Source organism: Anabas testudineus, chromosome 1 (assembly GCF_900324465.2).
Source record: "Anabas testudineus chromosome 1, fAnaTes1.2, whole genome shotgun sequence".
In the NCBI taxonomy this organism is placed as follows: domain Eukaryota; kingdom Metazoa; phylum Chordata; class Actinopteri; order Anabantiformes; family Anabantidae; genus Anabas; species Anabas testudineus.
The window spans coordinates 6401191-6425593 of record NC_046610.1 but is presented as its reverse complement, the minus strand read 5'-3'; the positions used below and the strand labels follow the sequence as shown (position 1 = coordinate 6425593).

Here is a 24403-nt window from a genome sequence, read left to right as displayed (position 1 = left end):
GGGAGAGAAAGATGGGATAAAATAATCAGTGTCGTAGGACTATAAAGAAAACGCCAGCAGCTCCACAGTCACAGACCGTCTATGAACAATGTACAGGGGGTCCATGAAGGCCTCACAAAGAGTTTATGATATCACAGAGCTCTATGCAAAGTCAGGTGGGTATTGTATGTCTGAATGAAACACACATAATAATCGCAACAAGACAGACACTCATCAAATGTTCCAGTATGTCATCTCCGAGTGCTGTCTGTGGAACTAGTCTAACTACTGGTGATATAACCTCCCAGAGTATTCTCGATAAAAGCTCAATCATGTGGCTTTTCCCAGAGGCTCAAGTAAACACAGACAGTACAAATGTTAAAATATACTTTCTACTGACACTCTTCAGTTCTCCAGGGTTTCATTCCACAGTGTGATAAACGTTGTTCCCAGAAAGTCGTGGAACTAAATATATTCTGTTGTTAAATAAACAGTGAAAAAAAGGCTAAACTGCAAACAAATGATAATAATACAGCTGTACATTCTGTTTTTAAAATCCTGTTTCATTTGATAGTCAAATATATAATCAAAAATAATAAATCACAGTTGCTTTAATTTTTACACTATGTTATTAAATTATTTTCTTTTTGGAGCATACAGTATAATACTGTATATACACAGTATAATACTGTATATACACAGTATAATACTGTATATATATACATACAACTAAAATTTTATGTATATATACAGTATACTGTATATATACATACAATTTTAGTTCTTAGGAATAAATAAGAAGAACATCTGTATAAAGGAATAAATATTCACTTCTGAAATTAAAGTAAATTTGAAATATTAAGACCTGTTTAGAAGCTAAAGACGTTATGTTTTATTTCCAGTGTTTTTGTTTTGGTTCTAAAGTTAGCAGAATATCTTAAAGGGTATAAAGTCTGGTCCTGGCTAAAGGAAGAAATATTCGTTTTTTAATCCAGTCATTTTGAAGATAACCTCTTAACACTGCAGGATAAGACATTTTTACTGTCCTTACCTTCTCATCAACTGCTGCACAGAAAAATTAAAGATTTGAGTTCATGCATCTAGCAAGTGTTGATCACAGTGTATTCTTATTCAAATCTAACAGAAAAACCTTGTGGACTGTGCAGGTTTGATGATGTTCTGCTTTCTAGTTCCCTAATAAAATCTATAAACATATAATAGCTACCATCATAGCTGTAGAGGATTTATGTCAACTGCATCAGAGCCTTCTCCTGTTTGGTTACTTAATGAACATTACTTATATGCAAAACTTGCAGATGACTTCTGATCTGCTGATCTACTTGGGGATATAAGTAAACAAGTGAAGCTGTTTGGAGTGGCACCAGCATTACATAGAGCAGCTTCAAACCTATTTCATCATTGTCGTTGCTGCAGACGTTACCCAAAGTACCGGGGCAGCTGCAGTGGTCTTTGAATGTGCTGTCACATGCTTTGAAACCTAAATTATCCAAATCCTGAGAGACAGACAGCAGGGAAAAGAGGCTGCAAAGCAGCAGATGTTATAAAAATGATTTCTGACACCTACGAATACTTGCTTATTTCACCTTTCAATCCTCCAGCCACATTTATAATACCATTCAGGCTTGAACTATATACTACGTACAGTTTAACACTTAGAGAGTACACATATATTCAAATATATTTTTTATATGTCCAAGGTACATGCATTCATGTGTAAACATAGACTCAGCCGATTAGAGGCTTTGGATTCATGGGAGTCAGTATAGAAGTATAGAATACATACACCTGTACACACACACACACACACACACACACACACACACACACACACACACACACACACACACACACACCTGAGATATTGGGCCAGATTGTTCAACAACACTATAGCTTCAGTTTCCTTTCAAGTGTGACACGTATGTGGTAGTAGTGTGCTATCAGTTGCGGCAGTAGATCAGTCTTGTGGCAGTGCTGAATCTGAAAGTGGTTTTACCCTCTGAGGTTCAACCATGTAGCTTTGACAAACTCTATCAAATGGGTCCCGTTCTCTTAGGATGAAGATAATCAACTAACAATATATGTACATTAAAGGAAAATATAGATTAAATCAACATATACTGCACATCTTTGATAAATATATACTGTATCTTCACTTACTAAAACTAATTAACAACATTAAACTATTAGAATTCAGTAAATGTGTCATAATCTACTGTCGAGTCTAGTAAAGGTGGAAGCACACAGGTTAAGTCTTTAAGATTAAAACCATGAATATCTGTATGTTCAACATAAAAATATCATTCTACAGTCATGCTTGATTTGGAAATCACAGTACATCACCGACTGAAGCAACCGCTGTTAAATATGTTAAGTGTACTACAGTGTAGATAGCACAGCTAATAACAATAACAGTAATATTACTCTATCTAGAGCTCTGAATTGGAATAGTAAATTACTGATGTTGCAACCTCCTCAATAAAACCAAACCATCATAATGCTTTAAATAATTACTTACAACAGATTGTTATACTGAAGTCTGCTAATTGTAAACGTTGTCTTCCTCCTGACAATCAGACAATGCCCTCGCCTCAGCTTCTGAACACTGAATCTGGACGTGCACCACATAGAGAGAAATCTCTCTGTACAGTAATATAAACCCTGATCACTGGAATTGAACCAAATACCGTAACTTAAAGTTGAAATGAACTGAGGTGGTAAAAACCAAAATAAATAAGCTGTGTCCCAGTTCACGGGCTGCCTCTCTGGAAGTTGAGATTCATCACAACAGGCTGACAGGACAGTGTCAATGCAGCCTCCTTTTTATGGCACAGTTAGAAATACACTACCGATGTTTGCTTTGCTTTTGTCCTACAGTCTATTTTATGCTGGCCATTTGTTTAATGGTACAATAAAATGTCCTCATCCACTCATAAAGTCAGGAAATACAGTGCCCGTCCCACAAAAAGTCACACACTAATATTTTGTTGGACCCACTTTAGCTTTGATTGCTCCACACATTCACTGTGGCATCGTTTCGATAAGCTTCTGCAATGTCACAACATTTATTATGTCCAGAGGTGCATTAAATTTTTGCCAAGATCTTATATTGATGATGGGAGAGTCAGACTGCTGCGCAAAGTCTACTCCAGAATCCCAAAGATTCTCAATGGGGTTAAGGTCTGGACTTTGTGGTGGCCAATCCATGTGGGAAAATGATGTGTCATGCTCCCTGAACCACTCTTTCACAATTTGAGCCCGATTAATCCTGACATTGTCATCTTGGAATATGCCCGTGCTATCAAGGAAGAAAAAATGTAATAACCTTAGACCTGACCAACTGCAGCAGCCCCAGATCATAGCACTGCCCCCACAGGCTTGTACGGTAGGTACTAGACATGATGGGTGCATCACTTCACCACCTCTCTTCTTACCCTGATACTCCCATCACTCTGCAACAGGGACAATCTTGACTCGTCAGAACACATTACCTATTGGACAGTTCTTAACCACAGTTTTAGTAGTTTCATCAATCTCCTTAGATGTTTTCTTTGCTTGATGCATGTCAATAATTTGACCCTTCTGAAACAGATTAACATTTTTTCCACGGCCACAGGATGTGTCTTCTGACATGGTTGTTTAAGAAATCAGAAGCTACTCACTGCATTAGTTAAGGTTAAATTAGTTGTTGCCAGCTGAAACATAACCACCCATGCAGTAATTATCCAATGGGAGGCTCTTACCTATTTGCTTAGTTAAATCAAGGTGAAGCCTTTTTTTTGGATGGGCAGTGTATCACATAACTACATCTTATGTCGTGATGGTGGTCACCGTCACTTTGACTCCAGTGTGTGATGTAAATATTACAAAGACATAATTTTCACAGGGGATAATTCACTCTCTGAGTCTCTGTAAACACTGTCCAGCAGCTTCATAATCCAAAAGGCAAAAACCCTGGATGTAAAATCTGATATGCTCGGTGAATTCAGAGCATTAATTAGCAGAGAATTTTACTCTGGGCTTTGCCTGGCAGGCTTAATTGAGGTTGCACTGTATACAGCCTCACAGAAATTGCTGCAGATACTATTTAGGACTGAAAGGTACTGACACATCCTTTGTTTCGCCTGTCTGTGATAAACTGGTAGAATTCCTCTCCATCATAAGAATTTGTCCTTTTGTGATATTGATGATACAATAACTATCACAAGGGTGTAATGCTGCATCTCATGTGAGCCAGCAAACAAAATCAGCATGGTGGAGGAATTAATTACTATGTTATGGAAACGGTTCAACTGCAAGAGATCAGATAAGATTTGTGTTAGAAATCCATAACAACAAAGGGTGGAAACACATCAAAGTAGTTCCACCATCTCAAGCAAAAACTCAGTTTTTCTCTCGATGAGAAATTGCCGGGCAGATGTTAGACCAACAGTAAGAAGGCAACATCCTTTAATTCAGAAGGGTTTTGTTTGCTAGTGATTCTCCCTACAATAAAAGAAGTACACGCTCTGAAGAAGTCATTTTTCTTAGCCAAAGACACAAAAACGGAACCTACATTTAAGCGCTCTCTCAGCTATGGATGAGGAGAGCTGCTGCAGGTTGCATACAATGCTGCACCTTAACCACAGTCCACTACGTAACCAGCAACTGGAGTTTGCCTCTATGACATAGTATAGTTTCGAATTTAATACTTTTAAAACTCACTGTTTGTTTGCAGACCTGTCAGGATTGTATAATGAGTGATGTGTTGTGTGTTTCAGTCTGTATCGCCCCGCCCTAGATGGAAGTTATTGTAAACACAGGATTTTGGTTGGTGACATTATGAGTGGATGAGGACCAATGTTAGTTCAACTCTCTCTCCATAAAGATCAGCACTATATGTGTGGAGGTGCTGCATGTTCACGCAATCAGCTTCCACATGAGACAGTCCCTGAATTTGAACACAGCTCACGTCATCTCCTTGACGTTGCTCGAACACAGGGGTTACTCCCTGTGAGGTCAGCGCTGTTGTCATCTGGAGGTCTGGACCTGATTGGATGGCTGAGCATAGAGGTACTTCCAGATGGCGTAGTAGTGTATTGCTGCTCCCGTCGCCACAAACAAGTGCCAGATGGCATGAGCGAATGGAACGATGCCATCACTTTTGAAGAAGACCATGCCGAGACAGTAGAAGGCTCCACCCACCAGCAGCTCATACAGCCCTGACTGCTCCGGCTGGGAAGAGGGTGGAAGTTTATTGTGTTTACAACGGTGTAACGTCAAAACCACGCAGACTACAGGTGAGACTATAAGAGTGGACTTACCATTGAGAGGATGACGAGGGCAGGAAATACTCCCATCACTGTGTAGCAGATCAGCTCCATGATCTTATACCTGATACAGGGAGAGACTATTTGAACATTTTCATTCCTTGAGACCTTGGGAACAGTATGTGTGACAAAACAGTATCAACTGAAAGATCCACTGACTCGCTTTGAATTAAACACAGTGTATTTATTACACATCTGATAAAGCTTTATATAGTAGAGAAGCCTGGGAAACAAGGCAGGACAACAGGATAACCTTTTAAATTTACTCTTTTACTGCTGGTTGCTATGTTTCCTGCACGACAAACTAAACTTAAAATATGGTTAAAATCTACTTAAACGTGCACTCTTTCATGCTCTGATGTCTCGATAATATAACTGTCTGATTGCACAGTTAAATGCTTTATGCTGTATCATTTGTGATTTTTAGTTGGTTCATTTAAACCAGTACTGTACTATCAACTCAATATTAGAAGGAAAGAAATACATGTTAATGTGTACTGTCCCATAGAAATAAAAAAATAAGCATAGAAAAAAAAGAACAGAGCTACAGAGCACCAGATTCTTTTAGAAGGATGATCACAATCTGTACAGGACCCTGAGTTTGGGTTTTGGAATTGTTGTTTGCAGAGACTCACATTAGTCCATCTGACACTTTGGCCATGTGATAAAACCTGATCCAGACAAATTTGTAGACTCAGAAAAAGCCAGTAAGTGGACCTTTGAGTTGAGATTGTTTTGACGTATTAGATGAAAATAAATGTCTGTATGAACGGACCTCTCATGGAAGAAGAAGACGTATGTGGTACCAAAAGAGGCCATGACCCACACTATCCAGCGCATGTGGCACGCCCAGGGACCCAGCTCCCGCAGGTTCAGCCTGGTAAGTGATCAAAAGACATAATTATAAAGATATACACACTCGTCTCTCTCTCTCTCACACACACACACACATACATACACACACACACATTTTTGTACGGCAGCCAGTGTGAGGACACTTACTGACACAATGCATAATCTTAACCTCAAAATTGCTCTTGAAACTCCCTCCTCATTGTAAGAACCGACTAAAGTGTCCTCACTTTGTAAAAATGTCGTCAGTCCAATTCATGCTCTTGATGCACAATGATAGCCACACACACACACACACACACACACATCATTAGTAGGCTAGGTTGTTTACCACGGGGCATAGGAGGCAGCGATGAAGAAATAGATCACCATCCTGTCACACATGTGGAAACAGTGCTCCACAGACCTGAAGAGAAAACCAAACAGCCACAAGACAACTGAGTGTTTATACAGCGTGAGTGTGTTTCACATCTCAAAAACAAATATGAAATATAGGAATACACGTTAGCGCAGGGAACGTTCGACAGTGTTCAACACGTGTGTGTGTGTGTACCGTAAGTGGCTCTTCTTCCAGGCCACAGTGTGGAACAGGGTGGAGATGATGAAGAGTGAGCTGAGTCCTGCTCCATACACCCAGGCCGACAACTGCTCCCATTGGTCCTCAGACTGGAAGTGCAACACGGAGCTGCCCAGCAGACTGGGGATTATCCATAACTAAGTGAATTCATATCATAAATGAAACATTATGTTGAGAAACAACCAGACAAACATGCAGAATAAATAAAATCTTATGCATCCTGTAGATGTAGCGAGAAAATCTGTTATGTAATACTTCTGAATTGGTTTCCTGTTTTCACCAAGTGTGTCATTTCATCTGTGTGAGGTTAATAATCACTCACTGCAGCCTGTGCGTGTGTGTGTGTGTGTGTGTGTGCATTCACCGCATGCGTGGCACAGTTGGCAGCATGCTCATACTCTGTGGGTTGGTATCTCTTGTTGGGAGGAACACGGTTGTTCATAAACCTGGAAATATCATAAACAAGATGTAGGTTGATTTATCTAACAGCATCATAATCATCAGTAAAACTGCAATTATGAGTCGATTGTAAAATGAATCAGCAGCAAGATGTGTATTATTTTCATTTTCAATAGGTTTTTAAGATGTAATCTAATATTTCTGGCTTGTTTCTAGTTTTATTAGCCATAAAAACAACTGGCAACTGTATGTAAAAGACTCTTTACTTGCATCCTCAAGATTCAATTTAATTTAATTCAAAAAACTTAATTAATCCCAGAGGGAAATTGTTTTCCCTTGTTACAGTTGCTCTGAATTCAGACAGAAAGAAAGGCAACCACAACCAGAAAGGATGCACACCAACACAAATACTCAATAACAGATAATTTAGTATGTGTACAGAATATGTAAGATGGATGAAAATAGGTCAGTCATTGTAGTCCAGGGTGGAATGACAACAGGCATATGACAAGAAATTGTCAGTTCCCCCACCCCTTACAGAAAGGTGGGAGGAGTTGTAAAGATTGATGGCCACAGCAGAAAGGACCTCCTGTGGTTCTCTTTGGAGCACTTAATGTTGATCAATCACTGGCTGAACGTCGAGGGTGGGAGGGATTGTCCAGGATTGAGAAGAGTTTGGAGAGCATCCTCCTCTCAGCTACAACATGTAGAGGGTCCAGCTCCACCCCCAGAACAGAGCCAGCCCTCCTGATCAGTTTCTTCAGCCTGTTAGTGTCTGCTACGTGCATGTTGCTGCCCCAGGAGATCACAACATAGAAGATGACCCCACAGACTCATAGAACATCTGCAGCATGGTGCTGCAGACGTTAACGGGCCTGAGTCTCGTCAGAAAGTACATCCGGCTCTGAGCCTTTCTGTACAGTGCTGCTGAGTTCTTAGTCCAGTCCAGTTTGTTGTCCAGTGTTGTGGACTGGTGTAGACTGAACCATCCTCCTTGTTATGAACTAAAATATTAAACATGATTTTTTGCTATGTGTAACAATAGTATTATTAGTATTTAATGTACCCACCAGAGAATTGTTAAAAAATAAAAACTTTTACAGCACTGTTACAGATTTCTAGTTTATTCTATTTGTATCCACTTGTATCTCAGTGGTGCCCATGAAATCTCATCCCACCCTGTACTTTCACTTAGCAACGCTAGATCATGCTTCAACGTGTTGCCATGGCTGCTGTTGCCTGGCAACACTGGGTAACCACAGACCGACTGAACCCGGGGTTTGACTTCATGATGCCGTTCATAAAACAATTCACGTGCACTGATACGTCCGCCTGTTCACGCTCACACACGTGTACAAATGTTAACTCGGATCTATTCTTTCAAATGTGGAACCCAAACAAACACAGGACAGCTCTTCTTCACTGATGTCACTGTTGTCATGGTAACCGCCGAGCAGGGATTATCTTTTTTTGGTTTAGTTTTGTTTTGTTTTCACACCAGAAAACACATTTCTTTTGTCTTTTGTTGCTCATCCAGGAGTGTCTGCTCTGTGCATCTCCCTGATTAAATTAACATGCAGGAAAGCAAATGGACAAAGACACAAAACACACACACACACGCACGAAGAAACCACAACCCCACCCTATTTTTATGCTGCATCTTGCAGAGCCAGATTTCATAAGAGACCTAGATTTAGAGATGTCTTGTCCTCTTTGTCACACACACACACACACCGTTCTAAGATGGATGAAACTGAGAATGAGAAAGAGGCTCCCATCAGAGGGAATCCCACTAAAATTACATATTCATTCATATCAGTTTGAATGCAAAGGACTTGAAAAAGTCCCTGACAATGTTAGACACACAAAGAATAATCGTAAACACACGTAGAGAGAGAGAGAGAGAGAGAGAAACATCCCTATGTTGTTATAGTCACAAGTAAATAGTGAACAGAAATTTAAGTCTCAGGAGAATAATACTTCTTGAAACTGGAAATATGTTTTTTTTTACAAATGTGAGAAACACACTGGAACATAATTTTTCCTCCTACACTTTAACAATTTTTCCTGTTCTCAAAATTTAAAAAGGAGAAAAAGACAGGTGAAGAATAACACAAATTTAGATAATGCAATAAAGGGGAAGGGATCTTAACAACTGTGGCTCATACGTCCTTCTCTCTTTCTCTCCTTCACTGTGCTCCTTTTCTTGAAGCAGCTGTTTTTAGTGACACTCTTTGTTATGGCTATTAATACTAACTGACCCAGCTCAGAAACACACCGTCCCGTCCCAAATGAAAAGCCTCCTCACCCTTTATCCAACGCTGGCCTTACACTGTCTGAATGACTCTCTCTGGCTTGTGTGTCAGTGCCAGGCCCAGCAGGCTTGGCCGGGTCATTAATGACTTTATCAAGCTGGCTGATAATTACCAGGCCAGAGGCCAGGCACGGAGACACACTAAGTGGACAGAGAGGAACTGAGCTGTGGAGACGTCATAACTCTCCTCATACAACCACAGGACAAAGAGTCAACAACAGTCTATAGTAAAGTTTATAATAAATTAGGGTCCTGCTTTTGTGTAAGTACAAGACATCTATGGTAATGTAAAGCAAAAAGGAACATGTAAAAAAAATATTTACTTAGAGCTGAATTGATTTGGATGTGGCCTGTAACAACATTGTTAATAAATACATCATTAATCAAGCAAAAATGCCAAATATTCTTTAGGCTTGCTAAAATGTAATAATTAGCTGATGTTTTCTTTGTTATAACACAATAAATGTAATATATATATATATTACATATATATATATTTTAGACAGTTGCTCAGACAAAGCAGGAAATGTCAAGCTGTCACCTGGTGTTATCACAAGGTTTTCATTCATTTTCATAATAAACAATCAATAAATTAACAGTGAAAATGGTCCTAAATAAAGTAGAGATCCATTAGTTAGAGCCCTGTACTTTATTGGTCTTCATTGTAAGTTGTGTTAAAAACTATTATTTTCATCACTGATTAACCTATCAGCTGTTTTTCCAATTAAAATTAAAAATTAAACACAAACATTTTCAGATACATTTCTTAAAATCGGAACAACATGTCAAAACTCCAAATCAATTCATGATTAAATGATGGAATTCTAATACAAATATGTGAATTAATATTTATAGCTGCTTAAACAGCACAGTCATAAAATCACCTCCCACATTTTCTCAATCATATCATGTTAAATAAAATTGCAGTATGGTATATAGTATCCAGCATGACAACGCAGCTAACACTGACTTTCTACACATGCAAAGGATTTTCCATAACTGCTTTACATATTTTATGGTATTAGCTGCAGGGATTTTTGGGAGTTTAAAAGGTCTTGTGCAGTGCGGCCTACTCTCGAGTGGAAACGACATTTACAGTTTCCAAACATGACGACTCCAGCTCCTCACACACAAGGAGATGCAGCTTTTGTCTGTTTTATATCACTGTAAACTGGAAAGCTTTAGTTTCTGGGTTGCATTTCAAGAGCTACTGGGAACCTGTAATGGGCACCGTGTACTACCATCTGACATTTTACAGACCAAACAACAGATTAATCAAGAGAACAACCTGTACACTGATAATAAGAATAAATACTAGTTGCTCTGTTTGAACTCTTCCTAATGTAAATTTTATCTGAAACCACCACAAGATTCTTGACCTTTAGACACATCTGGATTTAGTGTGCAAGCAAATCTATATAAATACACACAGTAAGTCAAGGGGGATGTGAGCTTGTTTGGTCTACTGAGTCACAGAAAAGACAGTGCACATAAAAAGAGGAGACAGAAGAGGCAGCAGGATGATGATGAGGAGGGAAGTGTGTGTTATTCCTAAAAATGCTTGTCAGGCAAATAATAGTCCCGAACTACAAGACGATTACATCACTAAGTATGAGACATGTTGAAATACAAACACATTATCCTCAAACCCCAGCAGCATCCTCAGCATCCACCTCCTCCCCATCTCTAACACCAGAATCAGGCTGCATTACAGTAAATATTATAGTGTTTCTGTTTCCTAAACCATATTATTAACGTTAGGAAATAACTGCACCTACCTTACTAGATTCATTTACAGTGGAAATAAGCAACAGTTGACAGCAAACAGACAGTATGGCTGAAGCCTGAACCCCCCTCTCGGATTTGCTCAGGTTTAATGTAACGTAACGAGCATCGCCGTTTCACCGGGAACACGTCGTCGTCTTTATCCTCATCTCAAGCAGCGCCGGGGGTCGGATGCATCCAGCTGCCTCCAGAGGATCCAGTCCGGAAGTGTGGGCGTCGTGGAGGATGAGGATCTCTGGTGAAGCTGCCGGTGTTGGTGGATGGTCGGCTGCGGTGGTGGTGCTCTCTCCCTCTCTCCCTCTCTCCCTCTCTCTCTGTTTCTCTATCTCTGCTGAGCTCCGGCCGCTGGTTCACCTCATCACGACTCGGTGAGGAGGGATGTTTTCATCGCCGGAGGCTGCCACATCATTTTCTGAGGGACTGATTGACGACGAGGGGGAGACCCGTGCCGGTTCGTGCCTGTGCGCGCAGCTCCTGGTTCCACCTCTAGGTGGAGCTGGAGGCCTGGAGTTGGAGTGTGGTTGAGGATGATGATGATTTTATGATGATGGTGGCGGTGATATGTTTTATTATTGTTTCATAAATTCATTTCACTTATATATAGTGGTGGAGAGTAATGAAGTACACTTAGGAAAGTACTCCTCTTAAGTACAGATTTGAAATACTTCAGCTCACTACATTCTGTTTTCAGGTCACTTTACATTTGAGAAGAAAATATTGTTTATTACTATTTTTACAGCTACCTTTTTATATTTATTATATATATATATGACAAACAATAAATGGTATCAGCTGCTGACACACACACACACACAACCACACACACCCATAATGAACGGAGCACTTTTCTGTATGTACCAGCAATTATTTATTAAATGCATATTATGACCAGCATAAGCTTTTAACACGTACTTCAGCTTTTCATCGTGGTTAATATAAAATTCCAGCTTTAAGCATTTAGCTCAGACTGAGCGTTCTGTGGTTATACATGTTTAACTCTTTATGTACCATTTGCAGACCTGCTTTCAGGAATTACAAACACTGTCTGACCAGAGTCTGATCTTATGAACCTGGATATAAAAAATACCTGATTAAAAATACGGCCAAGAAGCTTTGCATAATAAGGCAGCAGTTTTCGTCATATCCTCAGAAGCTACTATACTTTGGGCGGCTTAACGTAAACTTCGGTTCAGACTATCTTCAAAGCCTTCACTGCAGACTCCAGAGACTGAAAAGAAAAGTGTGAAATTAATTTAACATTATGTCTGTGAAAACATCATCTCAACAGGATATCACAAAAATTACTTCAATAATGTGTGTTACCTTGACATCCCAGATGCCCATTCCTCCGTCCATGCCGGTGGTGCAGAACCTAGAGCACTGGCTTCTCCCTCCTTCCAGCACAGAGATTTGGCTGAAATATAGTTTGACATAAGTAAAAGAAAAAAATATATAGATGATAATGAATATGCATACGTTCAGATAATATAAATATGCTGAGTAAACGTCTATGGTCTAACAGGGTTTTTTAATAATTATCATAAGGATTCTGGATTCAATGTGCAGTACACACACACACACACCTTACTTAAAAATATAGGGAAAAAAAGGTTAATGCAATCTATTTTACAAAGACTTGGAAGTCTGTTGACTGTTCCAGGTAAAAGAAAACATATTTATGACATTAAGAAAGAGTACAATGTTTGAGCAACGGCTGGCTCTTCATGCATGCCTTAATGTAACACTAAATACACATAATCTGCTACGACTGATAAGTTTTATAGCTCATCTTTTTAGCTGCAGACGTAACTATGCAGACATGATCATCAATAACTCATAAGTCATGATCAGTGGAACACCTTAGCTGGTAATTCATGTTTAATTTGACACTGTTAACTCCTGCATAGTCTTTATAGTTCATTGAGTATTTCAGGCATGAATTTTCATGCCTCAGGTCATTCATGACGTCATTATTTGTGTCTCTTACCAGAACTTTATAACTGCAATAAAAGATAAGATTTATGCTTCACTTTACCTGATGCTGTTCTTGTGCAGAGTGTTCAGGTCCTTGTCGGTGCTCTGGGTCTCTGAGGCCCGACGGTCGAGGTTCTGGAAACGTTCCCTGGCACTGATGCCCTTCTGGGCCGCCTGCTTAGGAACATCCAGCTTGCCACCAAATGTCAAGCTGCCCTTGGCATTATCATACACAAACAGCATCGGGTAACAGTCATGGCCCTGGAAAGACACACAAACACATGAGGATACCCGCATCGAAGCAATGGATACATCTGTGTAGTTTATGAGACTAGATACAGTTTGAGACAGTGTTTGTTGTTGTTATATTGATTTATGGCTCAACAGCTGAAAGCCACTATGTGTAGAATTAACTGATGTCAGTGGCATTCATTTATTCCAGGGTGTGTCCCCAGTAGATTGAGTGTTATTTTCAATGCTACCGCTGGGTGACACCAAAGTGTTAGAACTATGTTAAAACTATATACAATGGATTTAAAGTGAGGATTTGTGCTTTTGAATGAAGATATGACAGATTTGTCCTTTTACATTAATGAAACTAAACTAAATGTTCATTGTGTGTGAAATACTCACAGCTGCTACTAAGCTGTTCTCAGTAATGAAGGTGACACACAGCAGAGGGAGCGTCTCAGAGCTTAAACTGCTCACCCTGCGGAAGTCATAGCAAAGGTCAGCGTGCACACCCACCACACATAAAAACACAGACCCACAGGTATGCCGCCCGCCCTTTCTTACGTGCTGGTCTTTCCTCCTTCTGCAACAGACACGGTGGAGTCATGGGAGGTCCAGGCCAGGCGGTTGCCAGAGTTTGAGAAGCACACACTGTGCACCCAGCCACCACCTCCTCCTGAAGTTTGGCTTGCAGCTCCAGACCCTCCAGACTCGAACAGCACCTCTCCAAATGGCATCTTGCTGCCCCAGGGAGTTGGGCTGGGCTTCTCCTCCACCTCCTTAATGTAGGCTGAAAACACTCTGCAGGTAAGAACAGTTTGGATGTGAATACAAAGAGGATCATGTATAATTTTACGATGACTCAAAATAAAATCACACCTTTTCTCAAGGAGCTTTGTAATCTGTACAGCACGCAACACAAACTGTCTATTGAGCCTCTTTTTAAATATAAACTTTGCTTGAAGTTAAAAAAAACTTTATCAGGGAAAAATGTGAGAAACCCAAAAGTAGCAGTAGTAAATGTAAACAATAAATTAAGTCATAAGACTCACACATACACCTCCATGTACCCTTTTGAAGCACTGATACCTGCATTTGAAGTCACAGGATCCAGCGGCCAGCAGGACATTATTGGGATGCCAGTCCAAGCTGAGGATAGTGGAGCGTATCGGCTTCTTGATGTGCTTACACACCCACCTGTGGGGAACAACACAGAATCTCTGGTTGTAATAATCAAATGCGTCCTTTTCTGGAAATCCTTTGACTCTGGTGGATAAAACCTCACCAGTCATTCTCCTGCTCAAAGTAGCAGATGGAGATAAGGCGAGAACCGCTGCCAACAGCAAACTTGTTCTCCTTTGGGGACCACTTTACACAGCGAGCGGCGCGATTGATCCTGAGGATGACCAGGGTTGGCTTCCAGGAGCCCTCTTTGAGGGTCCACACATAGGCGTTACGATCCGCTCCACAAGTAACTATACGGTTACTATCTGGGGCCCAGTCAATACCTGCAGAAGAAAGAAACTCCTATTGATATTTTATCATTATTTAATGGAACATTTTGGTAGATCTGCAATGCTAACACCTTCACAACTATGGATTTAATTCTGAACTATACTGACAACTAGTACTACAATATAAACACACATTATTATGACTTTGTCTCACCTGTCACCTGCCCATTGTGCTCCTTCAGCTCATGAATCTTGGTCCACTTGGTCCCATCTTTCTTGTAGATATGGACGTCATGGTTGTTGGGGCAGAGGGCAATCTCTGCAGAACAAAAACAAATGTATGTACATTGTGCATGAGAGAACACACACATTAGGGAAACAGGAAACACAGAGAGAGTGAGGGTGAGTAAGAGAGAGTGCAAAGTACAGTGTAATTGTCAGGAGACGTTTACCATGGAATGATCAGTGGAGTGTAACACAGAGCAGCTGACTGGGTGCACGAGATCAGAGAAAACTAGAGAAATACAGTATGTATCTGCCTGCAGGCAGCACACAGACACACGGGATCTTTAAATAGACAATGTGCGAGAACTGCAACCTTCCTTCCGATAATGTTGTAGCAAACCCAGGTCATGTTTTAGTCAGCAGATGAGTCAGAAGCTGTGTTTGTCTGAGAGCAGCAGTGTGGTTACTTACTTCAGTGTGCATTTTTATTGCTCTGAGTGCTCATCCTGCAAGATGAACGAACTTAAGTGTTCGGCTGTGAGTGAAACTACATCTGTAGTGTGAGCGTATGACTTGACCACAGCCGGATGTTACATCTGCTTTGCCCAGAAACCAAAGTGCTGATCAAAACAGCCAAATATGGCATAGGTTTCCTGCAGCTAACGGAGAACAAGAGCCTCTCAGAAAGGCCAGACGCCACCTTCACTGTTACAGGAAACAGGAAATACCTTCACCCACCTGGGAGCCAATAGCAGCCCTTCCTCTATTATTCTTTGGTGCAGACATTAGCTGCAGGAAGGTGCTTCTTGATAACAATGATGATAATAAAATGTTCAGTCTAATGATGAGATGACTTAAAATCACAAGTGTCAACCTAGAGTGACCAATCAGAGAAGGCGAGCAGACTTACGGGTTCGATCTTTGTTCCAGGCATGACAGCTAATTGGTTCCAGCAGGAAGCTATGGTACGCCATGTCCAATCAGATGTTAGAAACAGATGAGGAAGTGGAGTGAGGAACCAGCGGCTGGTGGGCTGAAAGATAACAGTCAAGTGTAGAAAAACAGAAGTTTACTTGTTGAAAGAAGAGAGAACACAGAGAAAACTACAAACCATGATGCAACACAGAACTGTTCGTGAAGATACAGTCAGAGATGCTGCAAACAATTTGAGGTTCAACGTAATGTAAACCCCCAATTCGGATAACCTTAGCTCCGTATGTACAGAGAAACACACTGAACTCAGGTTGTGTTAATGAAATCCAGACTCTGAGAGGCACAAGAGGAATGATGCAGGTCAAGGTTTTTACACACCAGCCAAACAAAAATTACACAGAACTCACTAAAACATCCTCATCACAGACAGTTACTTTAAGAGAACTAATTAAAAACACATCTTACAAGATATCATCCACATTTCTGTGCTCTGTTAAGTGCGTGAGCATCAGGCCTGTTAAACTTGCTACTTCTTCCTTAAAACGCATTGTGTGTGTGTGTGGGTGTGTGAGTGACATGTCTAAACATACTCAGTCAACTGCTAAATATTTTTTAGGCTACTTACCCTGAGGGCAGGATAGAGATGAATGGGCGAATAACTGCAGAGATGGATACAGAGAGAAAGGAGAGAGAGGCAGAGGAAGGTGGCAGATAAAATAAAAAAAGAGGGTGTTCAGCTCGCGGACTCTGGCCAGTCAACGCGAACGCCAACGACAGAGTGAGCTCAGGAAGAGAGAAGCTGAGCTGAAGAGAGGGCGGAGAGGTTAGAGGGGGAAGTGGAGGAGGGTATGGTGAAGCTCAGGAGAGACATACAGGAAGTTACAGCAGGTTTGTGTTTAGGATGGAAAAACCTTGTTGTAACATACTTAAAAGTGAGAGAATGGGGTCAAATGTTTGTTTTTAATCAGGAAACAAAATGGGGAAAAAAGGGAATTTTGCTTCTTTAACACTATGAGGAGAGGGAGGAGCAACAGCACAATACAATGTTCTGCAAAAAGGGGGAAGTAGACACAGAGGGGGAGGCAAAAAAAAAAAAAGACTTATGAAGCATGAAAGACATGGAAAAGAAGGGGGAGGGACGTATGGTCAATTCTGCATAAAGAAAGAGGAACGAGGAAGCAGGGTGGGAAGAAAAGTAAACTGCTAAAGGGGGCTGGACAGGGTGGTGTCAGAAGAAAAAAACAGTTAAACTCTGTAAAAATATTTTCGCCTGCATTTTGCACCAAATTTCCTTATTTTAAGCAGTTCACATACCCCAAACATACACTCACATTTTCTTTTGCTATTAACTATGATCTTATATTAGACACTTCTATTTCTGTGCTAGTAAGATTTTTCCCTTCGGTCTCCACACAAAATCTATCTAACAGAAAAACAAGTTAGTGCTTATGAACCCCTTATTGTACACAATGGACATGAAAGGCCAACACATCAACACCCTCTATTGTAACTATATTTTTACATGTACTTTTGAGAAACTCGTGTGTGTTTCCTGACAGAGTGAAGAAAATATAGTTTTCTAAACTATTTACATTTTCAAAGTTATCCTGTCATGTATAGAATTAAACTATTCTATTAGTCCAAGTGACCTAGTCTTCCCCATTTTTAAATCTTTGAAATAACTACTTCCTTTATTAAGGTTCACATTCCATATAAAGGAAAGCTGGAGTTTCTTTTCTAGCTACCTCCTTTAACATTTTAAACCTCTCTGTAATTGCACAGTGTACAATCAGACCTACAAAGTAAATTTGCATTGTTACATAATGGTATTCTGTTGAGCTTTAACCATTATGAGTGCTTTGCAGCTATGTTTTTAAGAGAGATGCATGCAAAGCGTGCAGGCCTGAACAGGTAAGCAATATACATTCCAGCTATTAGTTCTACACCTTTCACAATAATGTGCAAAGCAGCAGGAATGTAAACAACATACAAGATAAAACGTGCTTTGCAAATGCTTCATGGGGGCAAAATTGCATTCAAGTCTGTCAGACTCAGAACACACGCTATGCATTTTGGTGAATGTTTGTTTACAAGAAAACTCCAGAGTACATTTTAATTTGGAAGTCCACACAGTGATTTGCATGTTACAATCGAGAAACCAGCCCCTTCTAGTTGAGATACTTTACCAGGAACCTTACTAATCTAGAACACACCAGCAGATGTGTGTCCTGCACATTTTAAAAGAACCAAAATCTAGCACTGCACATTGGAAATTGTGTAGTTGCCATTTGTCCACTTTGTCATGGAGGCAAACATAAAGGAAGAGAGCAGTCATGTGAATTGTGTACTGTAAATGTATTCATCTTTATTTCATGTCTACCTCATGATCAGTTACATAGAAATCCTCCATCTTGTGTGGTTACAGTGTTGTAGCTACAGAGCTCAATGCTGGCCAGCCGTGTCTCTGCAGTCAGAGTTTAGACAGCTGCTTTCTCTCTTCACCATCAGATCCTGTACAGCTCTCTACAGCCAACCAGCAACATGACCTCAGAATATCAGCAGCCAAGATCCCAATTAAACAATGACTTCACCTGCTGGAGAATATTTAACATCCTCCAGGAAGTAAAAGGTCACATCCTGTGATTTACTAAAACACCAATTATTCAGAGATCAATGTTAAGGTTAATCTGAGGTGAAATACAGTCTGATTTTTGGATAAAACGCACCTTTTAGTGTTCAACTTTTGGTACAGGAGGTTAGAGAACATAAAAACACACAGTTCACGTCACGTTTTAATACGTGTCAGAAGACCTTCCCACTTTGACACCTGGTTAACCTTCATTTAAAAACAAACAAAAAATAAATCAACAGTAATTTCACACGTCAGCTCAGTGTGTTATGTGTTGTGTAGTGCATGCGTGTTTGTGTATTTTAGTGTGTGAGAGTGTAAGCGCACACACCCACGAGAGTGTAATGGTCTGATCAGTGCTTTAGCAGACACTCAATAAGGTGGTCAGTTGTTGTGTGTGTGTTACTGGCTGCGTTGCAGGAGCAGAGGGGGTGAGGTGGAAAAGGGGGGCGGGGTAAGGGCAGAGATGGCGAGGGATGAGAATTGAGGCCGCTGCGTCTCTTCATTCATTCACAAGATTGCTTCACATGATGCGGAGACCCTGGATAGAAGCTTCTAGACTCTGAGGAGACAGCAGACAAACGACGGCAGAGTTTCAATTGACACATTCGGGGGAGTAAAGATCTGATGCAGACTGCTCGTGTGTGTATTTACCTTGAAGTCCCAAATGGTCATAGCTCCATCGATACCTGTGGTGCAGAACTTGCGACAATCCCTTTTGTCTCCCTCATAGATAGACACTTGGCTAAGAGACACACACAGACACATATGGATAAGTTTAAATGGATGAGAATAGATAATATTAAAAACTGTAATGATGCATTTTATTATATTTCTACAGTTAAGGAAAGTTTTCTTGCTGACAGGTTGTCGGTTGATTGTCGGTTGTTGCCTGGCAACATCACAATAATAACACCAGAAGGTCAGAGGTCATGACCAAGGTGTGTTGTTTTCACACTTGTTTTTGTGCAGATTAAACAAACTAAATGTTAATTAGTGAGATTTACAGCGTGTCTACCCAGCAGGTGTAGCATGAGCAGCCTGTTAGCAGAACAGCAGCTTCAGTGCTCTGCTTGTGTCTACATGATGCACAATCAGTTGTAGGTCACCCACATTTAGCAACGCTAGTAAAACACAGGCCGTTCATGACCTGCGCAGACAGCTGTATGAAATAGCTATCACTACTAAAATAGCAACATATTTGTTCTGTCAGATGTTCAGCTACCTAAGAAAAGTGTTTCACACACACATCACTGACACCAATGACATAAAAACACCACTGCCAAAATTACATGTTCCCAAGTGAAAACACGGGAAGCTGAAGAGATCTGACTGCAGCGAGTTTTAAAAGGGAGTGCTACCTATCCAAACTGACCCCATCTGCCCACAGTGACTGACAGTGAAGTAGGTTTAAAACTACTAAGCTAAACTGTTCCGAAAAGATGAGACGGACACAAAGTAATGTGTACATGAAAAAAAAAAAAACAAGCATATTAAAGCACTTTTTACTTTAAAAAAAAACTCCTCTGGCATTTGCTGAGGTTTGGCCCCATATACAGAACCTGTGTATTGTACATTTCTGAATAAACAGGTACAATCTGCAAAGATATAAGGTTGAAGGAACCACTTGTAAAGGGCTCTGCATTGGTTCTTGTTGGTGTGTGACCTACGTGATGCTGTTCTGGTGCAGTGTGTCCAGGGCAGTGTTGCGGTCCTCGGTGGTGGCTCTCTTGTCCATGTTCCTGAAGCGCTCCATGGCAGAGATGTTCCTCTGGATACTCTGCTTAGGGAGGTCGAGCTTTGACACAAATGTCAGCGTTCCACCATCGTCACAACGGAACAGCATGGGGCAACAGTCATGACCCTGCACAAAATACATTTACAATGGCATTTAGTTACTGCATTTATCCACATGGAAATACGTATTGAATAAATGTTTTTTTCTTACCGCAGCTACTAGACTGTTCTCTGAAACAAAAATGACACTGAGAAGAGGAAGAAACTCCGTCTTCAGCTGTGAAGGACTAAACAAACACAAATTCGAGTCAGGTGCTGTTAGTGCAGATTCAACAGGCAACACACTACAAACAACTTCTAATCTGTTTGTTGATGTACACATCATGGGAGTTTTCTGACCAAACCACTGCTGCGTGCAGGTTTCTAGTCAGAACATGTTGATATCTGCTTATTGCTGCCTCGGTTTATGTCACCTGCAATTTGTTGACAACACCCTATCATTACGTAAGTGCAGTCCTGGATCTAGTGTAAGTGATCTAGTGTGCCATTTACCTTTCTTGCTTCACTGACACCCTCAGATGTTAAGATTTCTGGCTTAAGTACAGTGGCCGATATCCTACAGAATACACTAAATGTAATTATTTAAATTGATCTCTCATAATGGTTTTTTGTTGTTGTTGTTGTTGTTAATGTGACAAATAGCTTTTTGACCATTATTTGTAAATTTCTGACTTATGTTTTGTGTGTACCCATCAAGAAAAATGAAGTGAACCAATTTTCATCCGGAATAAATTTTGGTACTTGACTTTGGTAAACAAGCTTTAAATAAGAGTATTCTATGCACAGAAATAAATATACCTGGCAGTCTTAGAGCTATCCACCACAGTTACAGTGCTGTCATGGCTGACCCAGGCCAGGCGGTTACCAGAGGCTGAGAAAGAGACAGAGTGGACCCAACCCCCTCCACCTAACAGAGAAAGTATATTAAAAAGTAGATGTGTTTTAGTTCAAACAGTTACTGTTAAGTAACTAAAAGATCATTTTTATTATTGCACAAAAAGCAGGGATACAAACCTGCTCCTCCAAATTCTGCTAGCACAGCTCCAAATGGCATCTTGCTGCCCCAGGGCGTGGGGCCTGGTTTCTCTTCCACCTCCTTAATGTAGGCTGAGAAGACCCTGGAGGCCAGAAAGGGAAGGTTAAAAAAAATTAAGCAAGAGAGGAAGAGTGGATGTGGTGGATGAGTGGATGTTCTAGTCTCAATATATTTTCCCAGTACTGACCTGCACTTGAAGTCACAGGATCCAGCAGCCAGTAGGATATTGTTGGGGTGCCAGTCGAGACTGAGGATGGTGGAGCGTATTGGCTTCTTGATGTGCTTGCTCACCCACCTGCAGTAAAACAACAGACATCTTTTAAGTATATCACACCTAAATCCGGACAATCCAGTTGTAATATATCAAAAACCTTTATTTTATCACATGCTCTGCTTTAACTAAGCACATCCATGTGGCCAAGACCAAAAAAAGATGAATGAGACACAGCAACTGGGCACAGACAGAGAGAGGGTTATTATTATTCATAATATATAGAACTTTAGTTTAAGCCAGGTGTAAACAGTTTCAAACGTGCCCAACAATATTTATTATGAATTATCACAACAAATGATAAACGCTACGCTATTTTGGCCAAAAGGTTGTATCTATAGCTGCAGAAACATCTGCAAAATGAAACTGATCTGTTAAGATATAAGAAATGCTCTAGATATCCCCTTACGATAATTTATTTTGGGCTCTACAATGCAATATAAACGTGTTTAGAAAACAATACAGCAACAACCTAAACTAATAATCTCACCAGTCATTCTCAGACTCAAAATAGCAGACAGAGATGAGCCTAGCCCCACTACCGACTGCAAACTTGTTCTCCAGTGGAGACCACTTAACAAAGGTGGCGGCGCGGTTGATCCTGAGGATGACCAGTGTGGGCTTCCATACCCCCTCCTTCTGCGACCACACATAGGCATTACGGTCTGCTCCACATGTCACTATACGGTCACTTTTGGGAGCCCAGTCAATACCTATAACGCAAAGAGACAAATATATATATTTATATTTATGCTCTGAAAATCACTGTGTGACTATTGCTTTATTTGGTCACATAAGACAATCTAAACTGGATATGAGGTCAATTAAAACAATGTGAATGCATCATTCTGTGGTATATTGTCAGGATTTTCTATTTTACCATGATCTGAAAATCTATCTGAAAACCAATTATTCAATCCATCAAAAAATGTCAGTATTAAAACAACAATAATGCCAGTAATTTTATGCTGCAGCCCTGTATGTAAACTGTATCTATAATACTTTATGCAAATGGATCAAATGAGTTGAATTATATTAGCTAAAGTTCTAGAAACTCAGGTTTAGTTTTTATATTATGTCAAAGGAGCAATTAAAAACTAAAAAGATTTATGTTAAAGATTAACCACCTGTTATGTGTCCATTGTGCTCCTTCAGCTCATGGGTCTTGACCCACTGGTTGCCACTCTTCTTGTAGATATGAACTTCGTGGTTATTAGGACTGATGGCAATTTCTGCAGAAACAATGTGAGGAGGTAACTTAATAAACAAGCCAGACCAGTTTCTGGTATCTGCCAAGTACCAACCTCAACGACTCTGTGCTGACATCACCTGTAGCCTTTACAAATTCCTTCACTGATGTGTGAAAGAGACCATGAAATATTTCAGCCTTACGTGTTCTGTCGCGGTTCCACGCGTGGCAGGTGATGGGTTCCAACAGAAACTGATGCAGGGACATCTTGTCTGGGTGTGGTCCTTAAGTTGAACTCTGCGAAGTCACAGCAAAACTTAGTACAGCGACTAGCAACAAACGGATCCTGAGCGGACAGCCGGACTCAATTTATCGTATAATAAAACCCCACAGATGACAGCATGTGTATAAAATTATTATTTCCCCAAATAAGACAACCAGCTAACTGCTAACTTAATTGTAAGGTTACTCGGAGCTTTATTAGCTTGGTAACTTTAGCTAAGTTACTTGATCACAATCACTCATGACCCGGACAGGCTGCTTCTGGTGGCTAATGTTGACGTTAATTAAAATAACTAAGGTTAGCCAGCTAGTCTTCGGTTTTTCTTCCTATGACAGGAGAGGTTAAACACCTTTATGAGCTAACGTTGACTTGCTTATATTGCCATTACTAGGTTAGTTAGTCGCTTTGCTCGGTAAATCGTTAACACTAGCAAAACACTAGTAGAGCTAATGCTAAAGCTATCGGTTAACCAAATTGCTAGCTCACCGGTGTTACTTAGATAGGCCTGGTAGCCAGACTGGTCATTTTGAGAAATAAACTGACGTGTTGCTATTCACACATTTACCACAAGCCCCCCTTTTCTAAATCAAACCCCAGTTTTTCTTTTCTCCTTGCTTCCGATGCTAGCTACACCAGAACCCGTGCTTTTCGCTAGCTCGCATGCTAACTTACCTCGTCAGTCTGATTCTCCGAGTGTTGCACTCTCGTTAGCCGGCGAGCTAAGTTACACTAGCGGGGAAGGTTAGATCAGGAATGGACCTGAATTCGCGGACTCTGGTCAGTCGACACGAATTCGTCCAGGAATGTTGAGGGAATGTCAAGACGGCCAGCAAGACACGACCAGGAGCATCCGGTAGCTAACTCGGCAGCAAAACCCGTGGATCCCTGGCTAACAGCTAGCTTAGCCTCATCACGCTAGCAGTTACATTCAACTGAATAACCTGGTTCACGTCGAAGTCTCACACAAACTACGACGAGCACGAAAGAGCTCCTCCTGTGGTTCAAATAGAAACACCCAAACTGGTCTGACCGGTTACAAAACACCACCATCTAGCGCATACATTGGAGAAAACTCAATAAGTGCCGGGGTGCAGTCGATGTGGACGACACCACACACCGGAAGGATCAGGAGGAGAAGTCGTTCATCT

At 40.6% G+C, this 24403-nt stretch overlaps 3 protein-coding genes across 3 annotated transcripts; all 3 read right to left on the bottom strand.

Annotated features, from left to right (window-relative positions):
• Positions 1 to 3788: 3788 nt before the first annotated feature.
• On the bottom strand, positions 3789 to 11511 carry LOC113161501 (monocyte to macrophage differentiation factor 2-like). Its single transcript, XM_026359118.1, has 7 exons — positions 11227 to 11511; positions 7100 to 7181; positions 6712 to 6872; positions 6490 to 6564; positions 6082 to 6183; positions 5301 to 5370; positions 3789 to 5211 (listed from the first exon to the last, which is right to left on the bottom strand). Exons 1-7 carry the CDS (start codon positions 11238 to 11240, stop codon positions 5008 to 5010), a joined length of 708 nt encoding a protein of 235 aa, XP_026214903.1. The 5' UTR covers positions 11241 to 11511; the 3' UTR covers positions 3789 to 5007.
• A 566-nt stretch (positions 11512 to 12077) lies between these two features.
• On the bottom strand, positions 12078 to 16850 carry LOC113161489 (actin-related protein 2/3 complex subunit 1B-B). The gene is made up of 10 exons (XM_026359104.1): positions 16676 to 16850; positions 16028 to 16150; positions 15107 to 15211; positions 14724 to 14946; positions 14528 to 14635; positions 14003 to 14239; positions 13841 to 13916; positions 13269 to 13468; positions 12557 to 12647; positions 12078 to 12461 (listed from the first exon to the last, which is right to left on the bottom strand). Exons 2-10 carry the CDS (start codon positions 16089 to 16091, stop codon positions 12423 to 12425), a joined length of 1143 nt encoding a protein of 380 aa, XP_026214889.1. The 5' UTR covers positions 16092 to 16150; positions 16676 to 16850; the 3' UTR covers positions 12078 to 12422.
• Positions 16851 to 18386: 1536 nt separating this feature from the next.
• On the bottom strand, positions 18387 to 24231 carry arpc1a (actin related protein 2/3 complex, subunit 1A). Its single transcript, XM_026359106.1, has 11 exons — positions 23928 to 24231; positions 23176 to 23269; positions 22911 to 23015; positions 22274 to 22496; positions 21700 to 21807; positions 21491 to 21594; positions 21275 to 21383; positions 20628 to 20703; positions 20350 to 20543; positions 19334 to 19424; positions 18387 to 19241 (listed from the first exon to the last, which is right to left on the bottom strand). Exons 2-11 carry the CDS (start codon positions 23237 to 23239, stop codon positions 19203 to 19205), a joined length of 1113 nt encoding a protein of 370 aa, XP_026214891.1. The 5' UTR covers positions 23240 to 23269; positions 23928 to 24231; the 3' UTR covers positions 18387 to 19202.
• Between the last annotated feature and the right edge of the window lie 172 nt (positions 24232 to 24403).

What these genes read in the sequence shown, in the direction of transcription:
- LOC113161501 (XM_026359118.1), bottom strand. An exon ending in GCTGCCTCCTATGCCCCGTG is followed by an intron (nt 6,184 to 6,489) that starts GTAAACAACCTA and finishes ATCACTTACCAG; the next exon opens with GCTGAACCTGCGGGAGCTGG. An exon ending in GTCTTCTTCTTCCATGAGAG is followed by an intron (nt 5,371 to 6,081) that starts GTCCGTTCATAC and finishes TCCCTGTATCAG; the next exon opens with GTATAAGATCATGGAGCTGA.
- LOC113161489 (XM_026359104.1), bottom strand. Translation starts at nt 16,091, where the DNA reads ATGGCGTACCATAGCTTCCTGCTGGAACCAATTAGCTGTCATGCCTGG. An exon ending in TCCTGTGACTTCAAATGCAG is followed by an intron (nt 14,240 to 14,527) that starts GTATCAGTGCTT and finishes TCTTACCTGCAG; the next exon opens with AGTGTTTTCAGCCTACATTA. An exon ending in TGGGCATCTGGGATGTCAAG is followed by an intron (nt 12,462 to 12,556) that starts GTAACACACATT and finishes TTTTCTTTTCAG; the next exon opens with TCTCTGGAGTCTGCAGTGAA.
- arpc1a (XM_026359106.1), bottom strand. Translation starts at nt 23,239, where the DNA reads ATGTCCCTGCATCAGTTTCTGTTGGAACCCATCACCTGCCACGCGTGG. An exon ending in AGCAGAATTTGGAGGAGCAG is followed by an intron (nt 21,384 to 21,490) that starts GTTTGTATCCCT and finishes TTTCTCTGTTAG; the next exon opens with GTGGAGGGGGTTGGGTCCAC. An exon ending in TGACCATTTGGGACTTCAAG is followed by an intron (nt 19,242 to 19,333) that starts GTAAATACACAC and finishes CTGTCTCCTCAG; the next exon opens with AGTCTAGAAGCTTCTATCCA.